The 23760-nt window shown below is 35.6% G+C and overlaps 3 protein-coding genes across 4 annotated transcripts in view; 1 reads left to right on the forward strand and 2 right to left on the reverse strand.

Annotated features, from left to right (window-relative positions):
* The window catches only part of LOC127152624 (pecanex-like protein 3), a 31545-nt gene extending 24171 nt beyond the window's left edge, over positions 1-7374 (forward strand). The window contains exons 28-33 of the mRNA XM_051093385.1: positions 716-863; positions 1030-1260; positions 1342-1616; positions 1696-1862; positions 1972-2366; positions 4792-7374. Of these exons, the coding sequence (XP_050949342.1) occupies positions 716-863; positions 1030-1260; positions 1342-1616; positions 1696-1862; positions 1972-2366; positions 4792-4953 (1378 nt within the window). The 3' untranslated portion in view covers positions 4954-7374. The remainder of the gene's footprint in view (positions 1-715; positions 864-1029; positions 1261-1341; positions 1617-1695; positions 1863-1971; positions 2367-4791) is intronic.
* Positions 7375-9627: 2253 nt separating this feature from the next.
* Positions 9628-18345, reverse strand: zgc:165604 (uncharacterized protein LOC792578 homolog). The gene is made up of 6 exons (XM_051093408.1): positions 18217-18345; positions 17466-17620; positions 14041-14239; positions 10512-10667; positions 10311-10433; positions 9628-10213 (listed from the first exon to the last, which is right to left on the reverse strand). The coding sequence occupies exons 1-6, from the start codon at positions 18278-18280 to the stop codon at positions 10014-10016; spliced, it is 897 nt and encodes a 298-aa protein (XP_050949365.1). The 5' UTR covers positions 18281-18345; the 3' UTR covers positions 9628-10013.
* Positions 18346-20936: 2591 nt separating this feature from the next.
* The window catches only part of pacs1a (phosphofurin acidic cluster sorting protein 1a), a 32416-nt gene continuing 29592 nt past the window's right edge, over positions 20937-23760 (reverse strand). For both annotated transcript variants that reach the window (XM_051093404.1, XM_051093403.1), the window contains exon 24: positions 20937-23248. In XM_051093404.1, the coding sequence (XP_050949361.1) occupies positions 23130-23248 (119 nt within the window). In that variant the 3' untranslated portion in view covers positions 20937-23129. The remainder of the gene's footprint in view (positions 23249-23760) is intronic.

Here is a 23760-nt window from a genome sequence, read left to right on the forward strand (position 1 = left end):
AACAAAAGGTTAATGAAGGTCTTAGGGGTTTGGAACGACATGAAGGTGAGTTATTAATGACAGAATGTTCATTTTAAGTGAACTATACCTTTAAATACATCATGCAACAGTTTTAGAGAATAGTGTTTTTACAGCTGCATGCTGTAACTTGATTGGTGGGCTGCACAGCTGGCCATAGCTTTTTAAAATCTGATCACATGATGTATTAATGTTAAAATAAGATGTGGTGTCTTGTTTGACAAAGGAAAAAAAATCTATAATTAGGGCCTAAGCCAAGCCCTGAAAGTGTTTTTTACACTTGTCAGAGTTGGGAAGAGGAAAAGTCTTAAGTCTTCAATTTGATCTAAATCAGTGCACCTAGGTGTTGTATGTTTGGTCATGAGGGCTGATCATATGGATGTGGCTGTTGTGATTCACAGTCATAGCGCCACCAGCTGGCAGCAAGAAGTGTGATGTACAATGGATGTTAAAAGAGTCATTACTTGTTTGCATGAAATTAAGCTTTTCTCAGGCTTTTGCATTGGTGGACATGGCCACTTTATATCACTGCTGATCATGAATCGGTCACTTACATGCTGCAAATGATTTTTATCGCAGTACGTCACAAACATTTAAACATGATTTTCTTTCATTGTTGTGTTTTGTACTTTTTTTTTTAACAAGTATGATTTTATTGTAAATGTAAATGCACTGATTCTCTTTGTTATACGTTTAGCTTGGAGCCTTTTCTCTACGGCCTTCATGCCCTGTTCAAGGGCGACTTTCGTATCACCTCTCCTAGAGACGAGTGGGTTTTTGCAGACATGGACCTGCTGAACAGGGTGGTGGCTCCAGGTGTACGAATGTCCCTCAAACTGCACCAGGTACAGCTTAGGCATTCATTTGTCCCTACTGACATCACTCTTTAATTAGGTTTCTAGGCTAACTTAGTGATATTTTCATAGCTTGCTCTAAAATAGACATGTAGACGTGCTGTGTAAAGTAAATGTAGTGTAATTATGCAATCGTGGTCTCTTGTTTACTCCACAGGATCACTTCACCTCTCCTGATGAGTATGAGGACCCAGTGGTGCTGTACGATGCCATCACTGCTAACGAAGAGAAAATGCTGATCTCTCACGAGGGCGATCCTGTTTGGCGCAGCGCTATTCTGGCTAACATGCCTTCTCTGCTTGCTCTCCGACATGTTATGGATGACGGCAGTGACGAGTACAAGATCATCATGCTGAACAAACGCTTCCTCAGCTTCAGAGTCATCAAGGTGCTTTGCTGCAGAATTCCTGTTTATTGGCAAAAGAGTGTATTTTACCGTGGCATTGCTGTAACTGATGACTTCTTTCAGGTGAACCGGGAGTGTGTGCGCGGGCTGTGGGCCGGACAGCAGCAGGAGCTGGTTTTCCTGCGTAACCGGAACCCTGAACGCGGCAGCATCCAGAATGCCAAACAAGCTCTGAGGAATATGATTAACTCGTCCTGTGACCAGCCCATCGGATACCCCATCTACGTCTCCCCACTCACCACTTCCTACGCAGGGGCCCATGTTCAGCTACGTTCGGTCTGGGGAGGCCCCATCAGCCCCCATAACATTTACACCTGGTTCATCAGCAGCTGGGACAGGTTGGGCATCACAAACGTCCATACAGCACATTTTAGATGTCCAGAGTTTATTTATTCATATGCTCTCTGTACTCTTCAGGCTTCAGAAGGGTTGTGGTGCCGGATGTAACAGTGGAGGGAACATTGAGGATTCAGACTGTGGTGGCGGCTCTACCTCCATCAGTAACAACCCTGCAGCTCATCCTCCCCAGAACACAGCGTCCAGCATCTCTCAGCCTCATCCCACTACTGTACAGCCCTCGATGGGTACGACACCGGTTTCTCTTGTACTGTTAATGTATCATCATCCACCTCCAATCAATAAAGCAGTGATGTGTGCAGCCTGTAAGTTTCACTCTTCCCTACTTTTCTCCAGGGACTGACAACCCTGTTGGACCTTCCTGGCCACTGCATCCCCAGCCCCTCCCACTTGCCCTGCTTAGCCAATCAGAGGGCAGGATGGATGCAGGGCTGGTTAGCTCCTTGCACCGCACCTCTTCCATCCATGGGCTTTTAGGACAACACCTGTCTAGCTCGCAGCTATCTTTCAGTAGTTCGGTGGCCCTGCCGCCTGCAGACCGCTTTTGCCCCAGTAGCCTGCAGGACAACCCCAGTCACAGGGCGTCTCAGAGGGGCCTAAGCCTGGGCCAGGGCAGCGGGCTGCCCTATGAGGCCCTGTACAGCAAATGGAGTCTGCCAGGGAGGAAGGGATTCAACGGACCTGCTGTAATGGAAGGGGACGGCACAGCATCACAGAGCATACGCACACAGGTTAGGACGCAAGCTTATACTACTGTTTATTTCCCAAACCGTTATGTTAATACAGAAGATATCCTAAATACACCTCTTCTATGATGGCCATGTTTTAGTTTCTGAATTAAACTTATTTTTTGAGTGGCATAAAGTTGCGGTGGTACAACTGTGTGGATATCATAAAGAAAATCGATCAATACTTTTGAAATTTTTTTTCAGCAAAGACACAATAAATTGAAATTTAAGTGATATAATGTTACAAAAAAATCTGTTTTTAAAAAAAATGCTGTTCTTTGAACTTTCTATTCGTCAAAGAATCCTTAAATGCATCATGGTTTTTACTGAAATAATAAGCACAATCGTTTTCAACATTGATAATTAAAGAATTTTTTTAACAGCAAATCAGCATTACAGAATAGGGGTCGACCAGTACTGATTTTTACAGATCAAGTAGACCAATAACTGATATTTTGAACCTATATATATATATATATATATATATATATATATATATATATATATATATATATATATATGTGTATATGTGTATATATATATGTGTGTACAGGGGTTGGACAATGAAACTGAAACACTGGCCAATATAGTGTTGGAGGTTTCATGGCTATATTTATGCAGCCTGGTGGCCAGTCTTTACTGATCGCACATTCCACCAATAAGAGCAGAGTGTGAAGGTTGACTTTGTGGACCCAATAGCTCAAACATTGTACCCTGAAGGTGGTGCCGTGTATTAGGATGATAATGCACCAATACACACAGCAAGACTGGTGACAAGAGTGATTTGATGAACATGAAAGTAAAGTTAAACATCTCCCATGGCCTGCACAGTCACCAGATCTGAATATTATTGAGCCACTTTGGGGTGTTTTGGAGGAGCGAGTCAGGAAATGTTTTCATACACCAACATCACATAGTGACCTGGCCACTGTTCTGCAAAAGGAATGGCTCAAAATCCTTCTGGCTACTGTGCAGGACTTGTATTTGTCATTCCCAAGATGAAATAATGCTGTATTGGCTGCAAAAGGAGGCCAAACGGCATACTAATTGTGGTCTAAACCCAGGTGTTTCAGTTTCACTGTCCAACCCCTGTATATATGTGTATATATGTATGTGTGTGTGTGTGTATATATGTATATGTGTTGTGTAAAAGTGAAAATTAAGAAAAACAAGGGCTCAGACAAAACTTTGTTTAAATGCTCTTAAATTATTTTATCTGCAAATCAGTTTTGAAAACAACTGATATAAAAATGCCTTAGATTGGTGTTGATAATAGGTCGATCCCTATACAGGGCTCTATAGTGTGACCATTTCAGTCACATTTGCGACTGAAAACTACTGCATGTGACTATGAAAAAATATTTAGGAAAATATTTATTGCACCAGTGCAACTGACCCGAACAGCATATTTGTGCTTCAAGGGTTTCTACGTGTTTTTGCACCTACTGGCAGTTTTAGTTTCATTTTTAACATACCTTTCCAGTTATTTAAATCATTTAATATTTCTATATTAAACATTTTATATTTAAAACATTAATCTCAACATGAGTTTATGAATTTGATTGTGCTCATGCCATCTCTGAGCCTCATTAAACATGAAAATACACCTACAAGCCACTTTTGTATTCTGTGCCACCTCTGTAGTACAAATTAATTTAGTTAATACTGATTTCATTTGATTGACAAGTTATTCTTATTCTACTTGTTCCTATTCTGTTAGAAATTTGAAAAAGCTTAAAATATAATTTTTTATAAAAATCGGACATAAAAAGATGACATAATTTCCCTGTAAATTACTTTGAGTCAAATATCACCTTGCTAATGCGAAGGCTAATTTTTGTTCAGATTTTATGATTATTGATTAGAAGGTGCTCCTGAAATTTTGACTGTGCAATCACCCACACAAGTGCTCCTAAAAAGAAAAGCAAGCATAGAGCCCTGCTATATCATAGTGATTTCTAAAGGATCATGTGACACTGGTGACTGGAGCAATGGCTACAGATATTTTAAGTTATAATTTTTTTTTTTTTTTTTTTTAAATAAATTATACTGTGTTTTTGATCAATAAATGCAGCTTTGGTGAGCATGAGAGACTTAAGGAACATTTAAAAAAAAAAAAAAAAAAAGTTTTGACTAGTGTGCATATAGACCATTTCGCTAGATGTAAACAACACTGGTCCAGAAGCGCTTCCTGTTTTTTTGTTTTTTATTTTTTTTATTTTTTCTTTCACATATAAAAATACATCTTAAAGGTGCTAATGTAACATTTTCATCCAGTCAAATGTTATGTTGGTTGTGATGTTTGTGTAAAGTAAAAAAAAAAAAAAAAGAAACAGGAAGTGTTTCAGGACCAGTATGTTTACATCTAGCGAAATGGTCTATATAAATATTAACAACGTATTTATGTAATATTGTCCTGTTTTCCCAGCCTTCGCAGCCTCCCCTCCCTGTCCTGCCCTCTGACATCAGCCCAACACTGGATCCAATGGGAGCAGTCATACCCTCGGAGACCACGCCCCTTACATCATCAGACCCGCCCAGTGCACGGGAGGAGTCTACAGAACTGCCTTTACTTGAGCACCTCCGCTGAGCCTGCACAGCACGACCAGTACAGCTGGGATCAGACGAACCCATGGCCATCCTGAGAGAGCGAGCCGGGAGGAATTCAAGCTGACCTTATCAACCCTTTTTATAATTAAAGCATCTTCAGCAAGTATCCTTAATAAACACATCACCAGATGCAGAAGCACACTAAAAGAGTGCTGCATTAAGTAATGAACTCCAGACTGAGCTCTCCTAAGCTTCTTGGCTACTCTTCTTTGGCTAGCCAACCAAAATTGGCCAGTCAGTGCAATCTTAAGGGATTTCTTCCTTTTTTTTTTTTTTTTCTTCCTTCTCGCATAGGGTCGGGTCAAAGCGAATCTGTGACCTGTACCACCAGCAGTAACAAAAAGGGAACTCTCCTCTCCTCTGTAGCAGCCTTAAACCTACTCAAGCTTTTGTTTTTACCTTCCCTCTGTTCAAAAGCAACATAAACCACTGTCCTTTTAAGACCAAAGGACTCGAATTTGATTCCCCCTCACTGAGCCGTCATTTCGTAGCTCACACATTCCAGCAAAGACACGCGATCGTCTCGGCAGCCCATCACACGTGCTCACGCTCTTAAACGACAACCACGACCGTTCTTCAGCGAGCTTCAGGGAATAAAAGACTTGAAAATACTCGCTCACATGCAACACTTCCCTTAGCACCTGGTGCTCCCTACATAGTTTACAGCCGGCTCAGGTGAGGACGGAGAGGCCTGAGATTTCTAAGACGGAGTAGACGTCATCATTTTCTACCGTCTCAATTCCCAAACTGCTCCCTAACGACGGGCTCTGATGGTGACGTAGAGGGCTGGAGCACGTGAGGGCTTCCTGGCCTCCCATCAGGCTTTTTCCTGCTGCTGCAAGTGCCTGCAGTTTGTCTCCCTCTACTGCAATACTACTGCTACTGCACCATCCCTTCTACTACTAATAGAACTAACCAAACTACTGCTTCGACTTCTAAACTCCAGCGTTTTAGTTGGAAGAACTTGATGGGAAATAAAACAATAAAGATGTACCTATAAAAGATTTCTCAAAAGGAGATGGATGGAGTGGCTGTTTTTGTGCTGATAGTAGCTGGACATGAGTGAACTGTAACCTTTGCCCCCATTCTTGAATCCACCTGATCATGACTAGCTAATTCCCTACCTGTGTGTTATACAACTGGAAAGTTAGATGTCATAAATATCTGCTGTTGGGCGAACAAGCTCAGACCGCCTGCTGTGGAAAGCAGGGCACTTACTGCCTCTACAACAACAACAAACATATCAAATGCTCACAGTCAAACAATACACCACTGACATTAGCTTGGAATAGCTGCGGCGTGTCGACGTTAAGAAGCTTGAAATTTCCCACGAGCTGTTTAAAGTGGTTTTCTGATTCAGAAAGCCGTTCAGCGCTTCTTCACCATACAGTTTCCTAGCTTAAAATGATTGACGTGGCTGTGCTTTGTGTCGAACGATACGGTTTGAGAGTCAGCATGCGGGGGCCGCCGTTGGAAAATGGTGCCTTACGATTTGGTGTTCGGGTGGAAGAGAAGGATTTTTGCTGGAAATTTTACACTGGTTCCACAAATGCCGTTTTTATACAAAATAATGCGTTTTTCTTTTTGCTGAGAGGCCCCGTTTGTATGTAATTTGCTTCGTTTAGTGCCAGTAGAGGCGGTTCACTCCGAATTGATCATGCTCACGTATACCACCGATTGTTAGTAGGCTTATAACACTGAAAGTATAGAGTCTCTCCGCCCGTCACAGACCATATCACAAGTTGTTTGAACACTAATCACCACCACGCATTGTCTAGGCCATCTCAAATCTCTCGTGTAGTTTTTGACTTCTTGCGATGGACTTCAGTAGCTATCGAGCGTTTGTTTCGAGGCCGTTCCATCAGGACCATTTCTCTCATCTTTAGGGTGATTTTTTTTTCCAAAGCAACAGGGAGTACTTCTCTTACTGGGAGAAAGCACAAGTTACTGGATAGTCTTGGGTGTCAGTGATTTAAAAGGGATCTAACCAATCTCTGCCATATATGTACAGCATGTTTTGTATATAAATATATTTAAAAATATATATATAAATCTATTTTATTATTATTGGATTTCTGGTTATTTTTCAATGGAGGACACTACTTTGAGTCTTAGGGGAGTCACGCTTCGGTGTATATCTGTGCTTGCGGAGGGGTCCGACTCTCTCTCTTTCTCTCTCTCGACATAGAATCATGAAGTCTGGGGAATGAATCAGTTAATACTGCTTTTGCACAACTATTGTAAAATAGTACACAACATCCTGTATTTTTTCTTTTTTAATTTTAGTTATATGGGGGATTGTTTTATTTAAAAACTGTTATTCAATATTCAAAGTTATGTACAGTTTTTTATGTGATTTTTCTTTTTCCCCTCCTATTTAAATTAAAGCTTTTTTGTGTCATTGTTTGCAAAACAGTCATTTTGTGAATCCATTGGTCTTTTTCCCCTTAGTATTGCTAATCGCTATGGCAAGATGTATTTAGACAGTGGTAAATTCAAACTATATAAGAAGAAAAAAGTAATTATCAATTTGGATATTGATCAGTAGTATTACAAGTGACTAATTTTACTAGTTATCTATTTCATTTATAAATGGTTATAATAAATTCCTATATGTGACTTTGGACCACAAAACCAGTCATAAGTGTCAGTTTTTCAAAATTGAGGTTGATGCATCATTTTAAAGTTGAATAAATAAGCTTTCCATTAATGTATGGTTTGTTAGGACAGGACAATATTTGGCAGAGATACAACTATTTGAAAGTCTGGAATCTGGAAGCTGGTTTAAAGTTGTCTAAATGAAGTTGCAATGCATATTACTAATCAAGTTTTGATATATTTACAGTAGGAAATTTGCTAAATATCTTCATGGAACATGATATTTACTTAATATCCTAATGATTTTTTGGCAGAAAAGAAAAATTGATGATTTTGACCCATACAATGTGTTTTTGCCCACTGCTGCAATTATACCCGTGCTACTTATAACTGGTTTTGTGGTCCAGAGTCACATATACATTATATAGACTATATTTCCGGTATCTGGGGTCGTTTTGAACTGGCATTCAAAAGTTTGGGATTAGTAAGATTTTAATTTAATTTTTTTAAGAATTCTCTTTATGCTCATCAAGACAGTAAAGAAAAACAGTAATGTTGTGAAATATTTTTATAGTTTAAAATAATGGTTTTCCATTTTAATACATTTTAAAATATAATTTATTCCTGTGATGCAAAACTGAATTTTCATTTTCATTTCATTAACGTTACTCCAGTCTTATGTCTCACATGATCCTTCATAAATCATTCTAATATGCTGATTTATTGTTAAAATTAAATGTGTTGGCAACAGTTGTGCTGCCAAATATTTTTTTGTAACCTGTGATTATTTTATTCCAGGTTTTTTTTTAATCTTTCAGCATAGCACTGAAACCCTTTTGGAACTGTTAAATAGCCAAGGATCAGCAATCTCCACGTAAAACTGATTGGGCAGACCAAACCATAAGTCATACAGACTATCTTATAGACAAACTTGGAGGGATGGTAGTACTCACACAATCTACAATGTCACCAAGGCTCAGCCCAGTCGGCCTGACGGGGGCGCTACATCGATCAAAAGTATGGAATTTTATTAAATTCTTTCATTTTAATGCTTAGTATAAACTATTTTGCTTTTTTTTTTTTTTTTTTTTTTAAAAATAGTTTTGCAAACTAGTCCTAGGTTTTTCCATGCATCTTAGGTGTATATGACTTCCTTCTTTCAGACAAATGCAATCGGAGTTACATTAAAATTTGCCTCACACGGCTCCGGGGGGTTAATAAAGGCCTCCTGTATTGAATGCGTTTTTGTAAGAAAAATATCCGTATTTAAAACGTAAGAATCACTTTAATCTTGCTTGCCCTAACAATTGTACACGGAACTTGATTCTTTGACAAGGGGTGTGGCAATACTGAAACACTGCCTAAGTTGTTCGCCAATCTCAACACAGTAGGACAGCTAACCAATCACAACACATTTCTTTTTACGAAAGGCAGAACCTGGAACTAATCGAGTCGTTTGTGCCAGGCTGGGAGAAATGTATTGTAATGTCAATTATGTTACAAATAATGCGTTTTTTGAACCACCAAGCATGAAAGCATGTTCTAGTACAACCCCAAAACAAAATCAAGACTCTGTTATAGAACATAATAGGACCCCTTTAAGTAAGTATGTTTTCATGTGCTTAACTGCCTTGTGCTTAACCCCAGTAATCTCTGGTTGCAGCTATATTTTATTAAAGAATCCTGAAAAAAAAAAAAAAAAAGGATCAAAGGTGGCAATAAAATATTATGCGTTGATAATAGAACAGCATATTAGAATGATTTCTAAAAGATCATGTGACACTGAAGACTGGAGTAATGATGAAAATTCAGCTTTGCATCACAGGAATAAATTACATTTTAAAATATATTCTCATAGAAAACAGTTATTTTACACTGAAATATTATTTTAAAATATTACTGTTTTTTTCTGGATTTTTGAAAAAAATAAATGTAGCCTTGATGAGCATAAAAAACTTTAAAAATACATAAAAAAATCTTACTGATCCCAAATAGAAATATGCAAAAGGCTTACATGATTATTCAAAAAAAAACTAAAATTGCTTGTAGTGTTTCACATTTTTATTGTAGTTAAATTGGAGGTTTATTTCCAAAAGCAAATGCAATAGCTACAATCAGCTTCAAGCAATGTATGTTACTGTATGAAATGAATGTCCTCTACAAAGCATAGACATTTCTACCAAAAGACCAAACTCAACTTGAATTAATTTATAGTGACATCTGATTGTCTGTTGAGATTACAGCTTGTAGAAAGTGAAAAGCCAGCTTCTACATGAATATTCTGGTTTAAATACAATTCAAATGTATTTCACAGCATCTGTGGCATGCCTTAGGACAAAAAATATATATACATGTGTTTACAGTAGTGACTGTACCACTTTGGGGCAACTGTAATGCACTTAAAAAGTGACATCCCACAAGATATCCCTTCTTATCCTTGTCTCAGACAAAGGAGCGTTTAATGAGAGAGGGTGTGTATTTGATCTCATTATAGCACTCATCTTCCTCATGGCTGTTCCTCCATTTGCTCTCCTGTGCCAAACGGTGGAGCCACAGCACCAGCACCATCAGAGCGAGCAGGAGAAGGGCCATCGTGAGGCTCAACAGCACCCCTTGCAGGATGCCAGGAGAGTTATCCGGAGCTACAGGTTCACAGAAAACAAAAAAAAAAAAAAAAAAATCTATCCTCATTTTACTCACTCACATGTCATTCCAAACCTGTAGTACTGAAAAACTCACGTGCGTAGACAGACAGGTTGATATAGCAGTGCTGGGTTCCCAGTGGGTTGGTCACGGAGCAGCGGTAGAGGCCAGAAGTCTGCGTAGACACATTAGTGATGTGCACAGAGCCCGCCATGTCACCTGCGACAGATACAGGTATGAAAAATTGTTTCTTCATGCCTGATGATTTTTTTGTACATATGTGTAAAGGTTTTTTACCATCCATGTTCACTGGCAGTGTTGTCTTATCTGGTTCTAACTTCTCCCAGATCACCTGGGGAGTAGGAAAGCCCTCCGCCACCACACAGGACAGTCGCACATTGCCTCCAGTGTCGGTGTCCCCTTCCCATAGACACACAGGAAGAGACGGAGGTGCTGCAAACACAGAATAGGTTATGAAATCTGAATGCATAAATGCAGACCTTCACATTACAATTAGTCTGAAAAGACTCAAACATATTGTGTACAAACATTGTGTTAAGTATAGCAGCAGGATCTAAACTGACTATCTCTAGATTTTATTAACATTTTTAGTTAATATTAATATTTTACCTTTTATTTTTTTATATTTTTACTTTTTATATTTTCATTTGAATTCTAATTTAAGTTTTAGTAAATGTGTTAACCTATGTGCTTTTTCATTTTTTAGTTGTTGTAAATATTTATATTTAGCTTTCTTTTTTTATTATTTATTATTTAAGTAATTCTCAAACTTAAGCTTAAATGTACTTTGTAAATTTGATGAATTTGGCTTCAGGTCTCATCTGTGTCCAGCTATTTTTAGCTGTACAAAACAGCTCCTTTTGCTGCTCAATATTGAAAATGGGTGTGTCTTACCATATTATTTTAATGTATTATCTTAATTATGTACACACTGGTTTGCAGTGCAAACAGTTTTACTGTTTATCTCTAGATTTTATTAACATTTTTAGTTAATATTAATATTTTACCTTTTTTAAATATATTTTTTACTTTTTATATTTGTGTTTTTTTCATTTTTTAGTTGTTGTAAATATTTATATTTAGCTTTCTTTTTTTTATTTATTATTTAAGTAATTGTCGAACTTAAGCTTAAACGTACTTTGTAAATTTTATGAATTTGGCTTCAGGTCTCATCTGTGTCCAGCTATTTTTAGCTGTACAAAACAGCTCCTTTTGCTGCTCAATATTGAAAATGGGTGTGTCTTACCATGTTATTTTAATGTATTATCTTAATTATGTACACACTGGTTTGCAGTGCAAACAGTTTTACTGTTTATCTCTAGATTTTATTAACATTTTTAGTTAATATTAATATTTTACCTTTTATTTTTTATATTTTTACTTTTTATATTTTCATTTTAATTCTAATTTCAGTTTTAGTAAATTTGTTAACCTATGTGCTTTTTTCACTTTTTAGTTGTTGTAAATATTTATATTTAGCTTTCTTTTTTATTTATTTATTATTTAAGTAATTCTCGAACTTAAGCTTAAATGTACTTTGTAAATTTGATGAATTTGGCTTCAGGTCTCATCTGTGTCCAGCTATTTTTAGCTGTACAAAACAGCTCCTTTTGCTGCTCAATATTGAAAATGGGTGTGTCTTACCATATTATTTTAATGTATTATCTTAATTATGTACACACTGGTTTGCAGTGCAAACAGTTTTACTGTTTATCTCTAGATTTTATTAACATTTTTAGTTAATATTAATATTTTACCTTTTTTAAATATATTTTTTACTTTTTATATTTGTGTTTTTTTCATTTTTTAGTTGTTGTAAATATTTATATTTAGCTTTCTTTTTTTTATTTATTATTTAAGTAATTGTCGAACTTAAGCTTAAACGTACTTTGTAAATTTTATGAATTTGGCTTCAGGTCTCATCTGTGTCCAGCTATTTTTAGCTGTACAAAACAGCTCCTTTTGCTGCTCAATATTGAAAAAAATGGGTGTGTCTTACCATGTTATTTTAATGTATTATCTTAATTATGTACACACTGGTTTGCAGTGCAAACAGTTTTACTGTTTATCTCTAGATTTTATTAACATTTTTAGTTAATATTAATATTTTACCTTTTATTTTTTATATTTTTACTTTTTATATTTTCATTTTAATTCTAATTTCAGTTTTAGTAAATTTGTTAACCTATGTGCTTTTTTCACTTTTTAGTTGTTGTAAATATTTATATTTAGCTTTCTTTTTTATTTATTTATTATTTAAGTAATTCTCGAACTTAAGCTTAAATGTACTTTGTAAATTTGATGAATTTGGCTTCAGGTCTCATCTGTGTCCAGCTATTTTTAGCTGTACAAAACAGCTCCTTTTGCTGCTCAATATTGAAAATGGGTGTGTCTTACCATATTATTTTAATGTATTATCTTAATTATGTACACACTGGTTTGCAGTGCAAACAGTTTTACTGTTTATCTCTAGATTTTATTAACATTTTTAGTTAATATTAATATTTTACCTTTTTTAAATATATTTTTTACTTTTTATATTTGTGTTTTTTTCATTTTTTAGTTGTTGTAAATATTTATATTTAGCTTTCTTTTTTTTATTTATTATTTAAGTAATTGTCGAACTTAAGCTTAAACGTACTTTGTAAATTTTATGAATTTGGCTTCAGGTCTCATCTGTGTCCAGCTATTTTTAGCTGTACAAAACAGCTCCTTTTGCTGCTCAATATTGAAAATGGGTGTGTCTTACCATGTTATTTTAATGTATTATCTTTATTATGTACACACTGGTTTGCAGTGCAAACAGTTTTACTGTTTATCTCTAGATTTTATTAACATTTTTAGTTAATATTAATATTTTACCTTTTATTTTTTTATATTTTTACTTTTTATATTTTCATTTTAATTCTAATTTCAGTTTTAGTAAATTTGTTAACCTATGTGCTTTTTTCACTTTTTAGTTGTTGTAAATATTTATATTTAGCTTTCTTTTTTATTTATTTATTATTTAAGTAATTGTCGAACTTAAGCTTAAACGTACTTTGTAAATTTTATGAGTTTGGCTTCAGGTCTCATCTGTGTCCAGCTATTTTTAGCTGTACAAAACAGCTCCTTTTGCTGCTCAGTATTGAAAATGGGTGTGTCTTGCCATATTTTTTAAATGTATTATCTCAATTATGTACACACTGGTTTGCAGTACAAACGGTTTTACTGTTTACTGCACGTTTATTTTTTAGCCGTTATTTCCCTATAGCGGCTAATGAACTGGAAGCCCCGTCCATAGGCTTACTTACTTGAAGAATAAGGTGGATGTTTATATTTCAACTGTCTTTATCATTTATCTTTATATAGTGAAGGTAATATGCTATTATGCTATTTCGAACTGAGCCGTTGTCAGTAATTTTCTACGGGTTACTTCGTTTCGCCAGTAGTTGGCGATAAGCAGCTGTCTCTATGAGTGAGTCATTGATTCATTTTATGATTCAACCGATTCGCTCAAGCAACTGATTCATTCCTGAACGTTCCGACTGCAGTTCGTTGGTGTTCTGCTTTGTTTGGATGCCGCTGACGGCGCGAAAACAGACGGTTTTAACTTGCAGTACTGGGTCTTAAATGTAAGTTACTCAATTTGCTAAACTTATAGTTTAAAGAACTGTTATATAAAAGCCATATCACACTTGGAGGCGTGCTGTTGGTTTGATTGGTTTGACCTCGTGCGGTGTGTGTAGAATCGCAGCTCGTGTGATATTGCTTAGTTGGCTGTGAAAAGACTGTTAGTATAATGAAGTATGTGAAGATATGATACCCAAAACAGTGAGGCTGAGCTCTCCTATGCCAGGGTCTCCTGTCTCAGGTGGGTTGCTGACCACACAGCGATAGACTCCAGCGTCAGACACGCGTGTGTAGTTCAAAGTGATGTCCGCGCTCCAGGGCATTCCCATAAATCCAACCCTGCCCATGAATGAAGGGCTTTCAATCACCTGCCCTTGATCATACACGATCACCTGCACAATGACACATGTATCAGTCTTGACAGATCTTACTCAGAGCAGCTAGCGCCATATTTACTGTTGGCAGAAATGAAAATGGAGATTGTAGGTATTTAACAACATTCCAGTGGTTCTTTTGACAAAACATCTTTTCAGAGACGTTGGAAATGTGATATAGGACCTTTATACACTGCATATGCCGTTATAAAGATTAAAATCGAAGTGGGGCATCTGAATCAGATCTCTATGAAAGCCCATTTCTGCCACTGGATTAAAAAAATGGTTATTGAAATTCTTTTGTCACAATTCAGATTTTTTTTCTTACAAATGCATGTTTATATCTCACAATTCTGAATTTTTTAATGCAATTCCTAAAAGAAATTTCTCACAATTCTGACTTTTTGACAAATGCGTTTGTCACATAATTCTGACTTCTTCATTCTGACTCTGTCGCAAATGTAAGTGTGTATCTCACAATTCTGACTTTTCTCGAATTTCTTACTTTTCTCACAAATGCGAGCTTGTATCTCCCAATTCTAAATTTTTCATGCAGTTCTGACGTTGTATCTCAAATGCCAATTTGTAGCTCGCAAATCTGACTTTTTCTTGCAAGTCTGACTTTTTTTTCACAAATATGAGTTTATATCTTGCAAATCTGACTTTTTCATACAATTCAGACTTTTTTCTTGCAAATGCGAGTTTGTGTCTTGCTTTTCTGACTTTTTTCTCGCAAATGCAAGTTCGTATCTCGCAATTCTGACTTTTTCGCAAATGCAAGTTTGTCTTGCAATTCTGACTTTTTTTTCACAAATGCAAGTTTATGTCCTCGCAGTTCTAAATTTTTCATGCAATTCTGACTTTTTCGCAAATGCGAGTTTGTATCTCGCAATTCTGACTTCGTCTCGCAAACGCAAGTTTATATCCTGCAGTTCTGACTTTTTCATGCAATTGTGACGTTTTTCTCGCAAATGCGAGTATCTCGCAATTCTGACTTTTTTCACAAATGCAAGTTTATATCCTCGCAATTCAGACTTTTTCCGTTCAATTCTGACATTTTCGCAAATGCAAGTTTGTATCTCACAATTCAGACTTTTTTCTCACAAATTCAAGTTTATATCCTCGCAATTCAGACTTTTTTCATGCAATTCTAACTTTTTCGAATGGCGACTTTGTATCTCGCAATTCTGATTTTTTTTTTCTTGCAAATGCCAGATTGTATCTCGCAATTCTGACTTATATAGCTCATAAACTTTTGCAAATGATAAAGTCTAGTTCTGAGGGGAAAAAGACTATGTTCTCAGAGTTTATATCTCACAATTCTTAACTTGACTTAACTTGAAATTGTGTCATAAAGTCAGAACTGTGAGATACAAACTTGCAATTCTGAAAACATATCAGTCTTTTTTCCCCTTAAAACTACAATTACCCTTTTTTTTTATTTTTCATTCAGTGGCGAAAATGGGCTTCCATAGATCTTGTGAAGCAGTATATAGTGTAGATGAATTTGGATACTGGTCAAGGTCCCTGACCAATAATGTTTTGATATTTTAGGGAGTGAAAGTTTCAGTAGCCCTAAAATGGCTGAAACCTCTTGTCAGTGCCCTGATTAGTGAAACTAGGGAACTGATTACTGACTGAGGTGCATCCTAACCGTCTACGATTTAATATGGCGTCTACCCTAACTAAAGTCTGTTCATGCCAAGAACAATATAATAACTTTATTAGCATCCTGACCAACTGGTTTTAGGTTATGTTCAAGTGATAGTCCACCAAAAAAAATGGCATTTCAGTCTTTTACTCACCCCCATGTCATTCTAAACCTGTATGACTTTATTTTTCTGCAGGAAGCAGAGATATTTTAAAGAATGTTGGTAACAAAACACTTTTGGTTCCTTTTGATTTGCATCATATGGACAGTAAATAGAATGCAAGGTAACGGAAAGCAAAACTGTTGGGTTTCCAACATTCTTCAGAATATCTTTGTCAGGGTTTCTGTGGGTCTTAAAAAGCCATCACCCATGCACAGTTTAAGGTAGAACTGAAAGTCTTAAATTCATAGTCATGGCATTAAAGGAGAAGTCCACTTCCAGAACAAAAGTTTGCAGATAATGTACTCACCCCCTTGTCATCCAAGATGCTCATGTCTTTCTTTCTTCAGTCGTAAAGAAATTATGTTTTTTGAGGAAAACATTTCAGCATTTTTCTCCATTTAATGGACTGCTATGGTGCCCTGGGTTTGAACTTCCAAAATGCAGTTTAAATGCGGCTTCAAACGATCCCAAATGTGGTTGTAAATGATCCCAGCCGAGGAAGAAGGGTCTTATCTAGCAAACCGATTGGTTATTTTCATTAAAACAATACAATTTAAATACATTTTAATCTCAAATGCCCATCTTGTCTTGCTCTTTCTGAACTGTCTCTTTTGACTCAAGACAGTTAGGGTATGTCGAAAAACTTCAAACGTATTTTCTCCCTCAACTTCAAAAATCATTTTAAAATCATCCTACATCGCTGCAGAAGTACCAACCCAGTCTTTGCCAAGTGAACATGCAAAGAAGATCAAACACCCTTAACCAAAAAGGTAAAACAGCGATATAGGATGATTTTGAAGTTGAGGGAGAGCATGAGATGGGAGTTTTTCGACATACCCTAACTGTCATGAACCGGAAAATAAAACATTTCAGGCAGAGTAAGACAAGACGAGCGTTTGACATTATTTTTATGAAAATAACCGATCATTTCACTAGAGAAGATTGTTTACAACTGCATTTGGGATCTTTTGAAGCCAGTTTAAACTCGGGGCACCATAGAAATCCACTATATGGAGAACAATTCTGAATGTTTTTTCTAAAAAAAAAAAAACAAAACATAATTTCTTTAAGCCTGAAGAAAGAAAGACATGAACATCTTCAATGATAAGGGGTGACTACATTATCTGTCAATTTTTGTTCTGGACTTCTCCTTTAAATTCAATAAATTACTAAAATGGTGGAATTAAATGTTGCATACATTGCGAAAAAATAATATCTACCTCAGTATTCTCATAGCTTCATAAAATTAAGGGTTGAACCAGTGATGTCACATGTACTGTTTTAATGATGTTCTTACTACCTTTCTGGGCCTTAAACATGTCTGTTGCATTGCTGTCTATGCAGGGTCAGAAAGTTCTCGGATTTTCTCCGAAATATCTTCGTTTGTGTGAATGAAGGTAGAAGATAGATAGACAGACAGACAGACAGACCTGTATGGGAGAGTCGGGGTTGGAGAGTGGGGTCAGAGTCCAAATGATGCTGAGTCTAAACAAGGGCATCATGGTGAAAAACGAACAGGGCAGCATGACAGAATCTCCCTGAACAACCTCCAGACCAGACTCCCTCACCGTCACCCGGACTGCACCTGGTGGGGGGAAACACATTTAAGCGGGATCATTTTATTACATGTTTGCGCTTAATTTATGGCCGTTTTTCGTATTTTTAACAATTGGCAATGACACATCACTTACAGGCCAATTTATTCCACAATTCTGTTGTGTAGCTCTCAAGCTCTCTCCTTCCATCCCAGTGGCTGTCTCATTACTGTAATGATGAGTCCCACCCCCACTACCCTGCCACCCCCAGGCCTTTGTGTGTGTTTGTGTGTGTGTGTGTGTGTGTGTATGTGTGGGAAAGCACAGTGACTCTAAAGCCTTAATTACAGCTGACAGCCTTGGCAAGGACAAATACACCAACAGAGAGAACAATGGGCTTCATTTCTTCTTCTAAAAAAATAAAAACTGACCCAGATTACAAATGTTTCAATTATTGTAACAAACACCTATTACAAAAAGATGATCACTGTGATCTTCGTTGCACACTGGTTGTATCATACCTCATTTAAACATTTTACCCAGGTTTTTTGTTATCAAGAAGACATTCACTTCAGTTGTTTAAGGCTCAATGTTTTTTTCTCATCATATTTAACAGCCTAACATTAACAGTGAAATCAACACGCACCATATTGAAGAAAAGTGGACACCAGGCAGGCCAGCCAGAGGAGTCTCCATCCTGTACAGCCCATCACTGAGAGGATCCGTGTTTGCTTTTCTCCATACAGGTCGGTGTGTTTCCCCCTTCAAACCTCACTGGCACTGACTGGACAGGCATAACTGGGTTGTTGGGTATTAAAAGGGGGGCAGTTCTCGTTCTCTCTCCCTTTATCTCCCACCCTCCATCTCTCTCTCGCTGTCCCTCCATAACCACCACACAGTGAATAGTTCACCTGTCCCCATAGTGTTCGATAAGTAAGCATCTACTGAATCAGGAGTTGCAAACTTTATGGCAGACCCATAAATGTGATGATCCCTTTCATAGTGAATAGATTTAAAGAGATCACCCAAAAATGAAAATTACCCCATGATTTACTCGCCCTCAAGGCATCCTAGATATAAATGACTTTCTTTCAGGCGAATACAATCAGAGTTGTATTAAAAAATATCATGGCTCTTCCCAGCTTTATAATGGCAGTTATATTTCAGTAGTCCATTAGAATTATAATAAAGCACATCCATCCGTTATAAAAGTCCCACATGGCTTTGGGGGGGTGAATAAAGGCCTCCTGTCATAAGTGTAAGTGATGAACGCTAAAGCACAAAGGTGAGTGCAAAACAAAACACCGGTCACGAATGGAAGTACAAAACAAGGATTTGTAAAGAAAACTGTTGGATTTCGATTTAAGCCAAGAGGACACAGGTTTTCCTTTGCTCCTGTAAACAAACCTTGGTTCTTGTGAAAGTAGCATATTCTCACCGGAGCTTACGTTACGCTGGACGCTACTCTCGTGGATGTGCGTACGACAGTTAGCAAAAGCTAGAGATAACGGTTTCTAAAGTTATAATTATGGGTGTTTTTCTTAGAAAAACACATTGATTTGCTTTAGAAGGCCTTTATTAACCCCTCGGAGCTTTGCGGGACACTTTGTGATGGATGGATGTGCTTTATTATACTTCTTTTGGACTGCTGAAAAATAACACCCATTTACTGTCATTATAAAGCTTGATCATCGATCAACTAGGAGACATTAAGGCCCAATATATCTATAATATGAGGATAGATATATACACTACCATTCAAAATTTAATTCCAAATAAGCTGATTTGGCGCTCAGGAAGTATTACATTGCTTAATACATCGCTTTATATTATGTTGGTGTTTTAGTGCTATGTAAAAAAAAAAAAAAAACTAAGATTACGAGATTAAAGTCGAAATATTTTGAGAATAAAGTCGAAATACTATGAGAATAAAGTTGAAATATTACGAGAATAAAGTCAAAAGTTTTTGAGATTAAAGTCAAATTATTTTGAGAATAAAGTCAAAATTGCAAGAATTAATTTGTACCAATTGGAAGATTAAAGTTATAATAATTTGAGAGTATATTTTAGTATAAGTGAGTTTAAAGTCATATTTACAGAATAAAGTCAAAATATTACGAGGATAAAGTCGAAATGTTTCAAGAATAAAGTCAAAATTACAAGAGTAAAGTCGAAATTATGAGAATAAAGTTGAAATATTATTAGAATAAGTAAATTATTTTGAAAATAAAGTCAAAATTCTGAGAATTCATAGCAATTACAAGATTAGTTATATTTTGAGAGTGTATTCTAGCCTAAGTGAGATTAAAGTCATAATATTTGGAGAAGAAAGTAGAAATTACATGAATGAAGTCAAAATACTATGAGAATAAAGTTGAAATGTTTCAAGAATAAAGTCAAAATTAAAGTCGAAATTTTGAGAATAAAGTCGAAATATTACGTGAATAAAGTTGAAATATTATGAGAATAAAGTCACAATTACGAGAGTAAAGTCGAAATATTACGAGAATAAAGTTGAAATGTAATGAGAATAAAGTCAAAATACTATGAAAACAAAGTCGAAATATTTTGAGAGTAAAGTCAAAATTACAAAATAAAGTTGAAATATTATGAGACGATTATAAGTCGAAAGTTTTTGAGAATAAAGTCAAATTATTTTGAGAATAAAGTCAGAATTATGAGAATTAATTTGTAGCAATTACAAGATTAAAGTTATAATATTTTGAGAGTTATCATATACTTTAACGTATTGCATGTGCAAATGGCTCAGATTGGGAGCACCGTGGGAAAGTCTCTGCTTTCAAATTCTGTCAGTTTTATAGTGAAATACAAACAGTGTGTCTTACAATAATATGTTTTTAATGTGGCGTGACAGATCACTGTATTCGCTTCAGTTTAAGCGGCATGTGAATCAATCATCTTTCCAATTACAATAAGAATTTCGTTTAGTTAAATTGATTTTTTTTTTTTCCATGCCTTCTGATGTTCCTTCACTTCTATATCTTGCTATAAACTTGAAATAAAGAGAAAAAACACATTTATAATTTGTATTCCATGATGACACTGACAGAACTTGAAAGCTGATCTGTTATATTAAAAACAAAACACAAAATTATTGTGATTATTGGTCGGCTGGTGCGCTACAAATAATAAATGGAAGATGTTAAATATTATGTCCAAGCGTTTACTGTATTATACCATGAATAAAACAGCTCGTGAATATTCATTTAACATTTTATACCTCAGAAAAGACAATAATGTAACTTATGTTAATAAGTAATGAACCCACTTCAACCTTTAGAACGTTTTATTGTTGTTTCTTAATTAAATGCATGTGAGGAATGAAAGATTGGATGCCACAGACATTTTTGCAGTATAATTTAATGAATTGATTCACATGAATACAGCGATCTGTCACACCACATTAAAGAGCTTGAAAAACACATTATTGTAAGACAAATTGTTTGTATTTCATTATAAAACTGATTTTGAAAGCTTTTTATATTAAAAGTACCAAAAGCACAAAGCTTATTGCTATTGGGGGGGCTATTGCACTACAAATAACAAATGCAGTCAAAGACATGATATTATTTCCAAGCATTATTTTAAGCAACTTTATTTTCTGAGATTTAAATTCTCAACATTTCGACTCTCTCAAAATATTCTGACTTTAATCTCGTAGATTTAGATTTTTAAAAAAAAATTTTTATTGTGGCACTAAAACGCCATCATACATAACATTAAAAATGTCTTTACTGTCAAAAATTCTTGCTAAATAAAAGCAGACAAATAAAAAAAAAAACACCTTTCAAATTTTTCAACTTTATGCTCACATTTTCTTTTTTACTTCATTCTCAATTTTTTTTTTTACTTTTCTCGTAATATTTCAAGTTTATTCAACAAAAAAATAAAAGATTACAAGATTAAGCTTGTAATATTTTAAGAATAAAGCTGATATAGAATAAAAAAAAATCTTCTAATTAATTAATTTTTTTTTTAATGTGGCGCTAAAACACCATTGTAATATTATAGATAACATTAGAAATGTGTGACAGTAAAGACATTTCTAATGTTATGTATAATATTACAACAGTGTTTTAGTGCCACATTAAAAAAAAAAATGAAGATTAAGACAAGATTAAACAAGTTTTATCGAGTTTAATCTTGTAATCATTTTTTTTGTTTTTAATGTGGCACTAAAACACTGTTGTAATATTATACATAACATTAGAAATGTAGTGTCACACATTCTTGCTAAATAAAAGCAGCAAAATTTAAAAAAAAAAAACACAAAAAAAAACACACACAGACCTTACTGACCGCAATCTTTGAAAGGTAGTGTATATAAAAAGTGTGTGTTGTGAAAAACAAAAAGTCTTTTTGTGTACTACATTAACTGGAAATATATTTACACTTTTTCACCAAAACAGTCTTTATGAATTTTCTATAGATAGTGTAACAGGTGTACATTTTCAGCATTCAGACATTTTAATTAATATAAAGTAAACTGAAACAGAGCGACTGCAATTACAGTATATTTATTACCTAATTTACATTTCATGTAAATGTCAAAATATCACAGAGCTTTATAGAACAAAATATACAATACTGACTTTTCACATATAGAGTGTGTTATCAAAATAACCACTTTTACTGCAATCATACTGATCAATATACTGCATCATGCAAACTAACTAGGTTTAGCACAACAGATTTAGAAAGGCAGTAATGGTACCACAATTTCCAGACGTCATCCTAGGTCACTTGGAAGGTACAAAGTAAACCATAGTATCACATTTACCCTTAAAATTAGTCATCTCAGATAATAATTTGTTATGGAAGGCATTGGGGAGGTAGAGACCAGTGATTACTTTTAGTCATGGCAGATTAATAAATTTATAGCAAATATCTCAGAACCACAGTGGAATGGATTAGGTGTCCATAGCAGCTTAGACAAACCCTGATGTAAGCACATATACATACAGTACATGCATGGAGATAAAATCACTTAAAGCAAATATATATTGAATATATCATACATAGACAAAAATATTTTTCATAAAGTATCTTAAAGGCTTTTTTTAATACAAACAACGTGTCTTTGAGAAGCTTTGGATGTCAGATTCAGTCAGGTGAAGTAACGCTTAACACATTAAAGTTGTACAACAAAAGGTACACGTAATGAATCTGACAACTTTAACTAATCACTAATATTAAGTACCATTTAAATATAAACTCAATACAATATTGGGATGTTATTGCATCAGGAATTGCACAGCAGACAAACACTAGTAGAAAAGGTTCATAAATAATATTCTCAACCCACTCTTTCCTCAAGTTTTTGTCTGCTCTGGCCTTCTAAAGGCCAAAACAAGATGAGAGAATCCCACCAATCCCAGATGAGAAATTCAACATCTCCCACTTTGGCTCAAGTATCTGCCGTGTACAGTAAGCACGACCACCTCTAGAATAACAACTGGCCCTCTTTTTTGTCTGAAGGCGCAACAAGCAGGGGAAACTTTACTGGGGTTTTTTTTTTTTTTTCTCCCCCAGAGGTCACTAGGAGGATGTTTTGTTGTAGCCGAACAGTCCCACGGGGAAGTACTTCACATGAGTGGGCCACTGAGACGCCAACTGGAAGAACTTCACGTCATTCCACTCCATTCCATCTACAGACACTGAAACATGTCATGAGTCAAATGTCTTTAGAAACAGAGGGTGCAAATAGCTGAGATAATTAAAATATAACAGGATTAGTTCACTCCAGAATTAAAATTCCCTGATATTTACTAACCCCCATGCAGAGATGGGAAGTAAAGCAGTACAAATACTTCGTTACTGTACTTAAGTAGATTTTTCTGGTATCAGTACTTAACTGACGACTTTTTACTTTTACTCCTTAAATTTTTACACAAATATCTGTACTTTCTATTTCTTACATTTTCAAACCAGGCTTGTTACTTTAGTTTTAAACAGTTTTCATCTGTAAACAGGCTGCTAAGAGTTGCTAGCAGTTTAATGCTTAAAGGAGAAGTCCACTTCCAAATCAAAGATTCACAGATAATGGACTCACCCCCTTGTCGTCTAAGATGTTCATGTCTTTGTTTCTTCAGTCGTAAAGAAATTGTTTTTTTGAGGAAACCATTTCAGCATTTTTCTCCATATAATGGACTGGTATGGTGCCCCGATT

The sequence above is a fragment of the Labeo rohita genome, chromosome 21 (genome assembly GCF_022985175.1).
Source record: "Labeo rohita strain BAU-BD-2019 chromosome 21, IGBB_LRoh.1.0, whole genome shotgun sequence".
NCBI classification, from domain to species: Eukaryota; Metazoa; Chordata; class Actinopteri; order Cypriniformes; family Cyprinidae; genus Labeo; species Labeo rohita.

Bases quoted from the DNA above. Each gene is read 5' to 3' on its own strand.
- zgc:165604 (XM_051093408.1), bottom strand. From the start codon at position 18,280: ATGGGCTGTACAGGATGGAGACTCCTCTGGCTGGCCTGCCTGGTGTCC. The intron at 14,240-17,465 runs GTCTGTCTGTCT...GTCATTGTGCAG, and splicing joins ACCCCGACTCTCCCATACAG to GTGATCGTGTATGATCAAGG. The intron at 10,214-10,310 runs GTGAGTTTTTCA...GTGAACCTGTAG, and splicing joins CAACCTGTCTGTCTACGCAC to CTCCGGATAACTCTCCTGGC.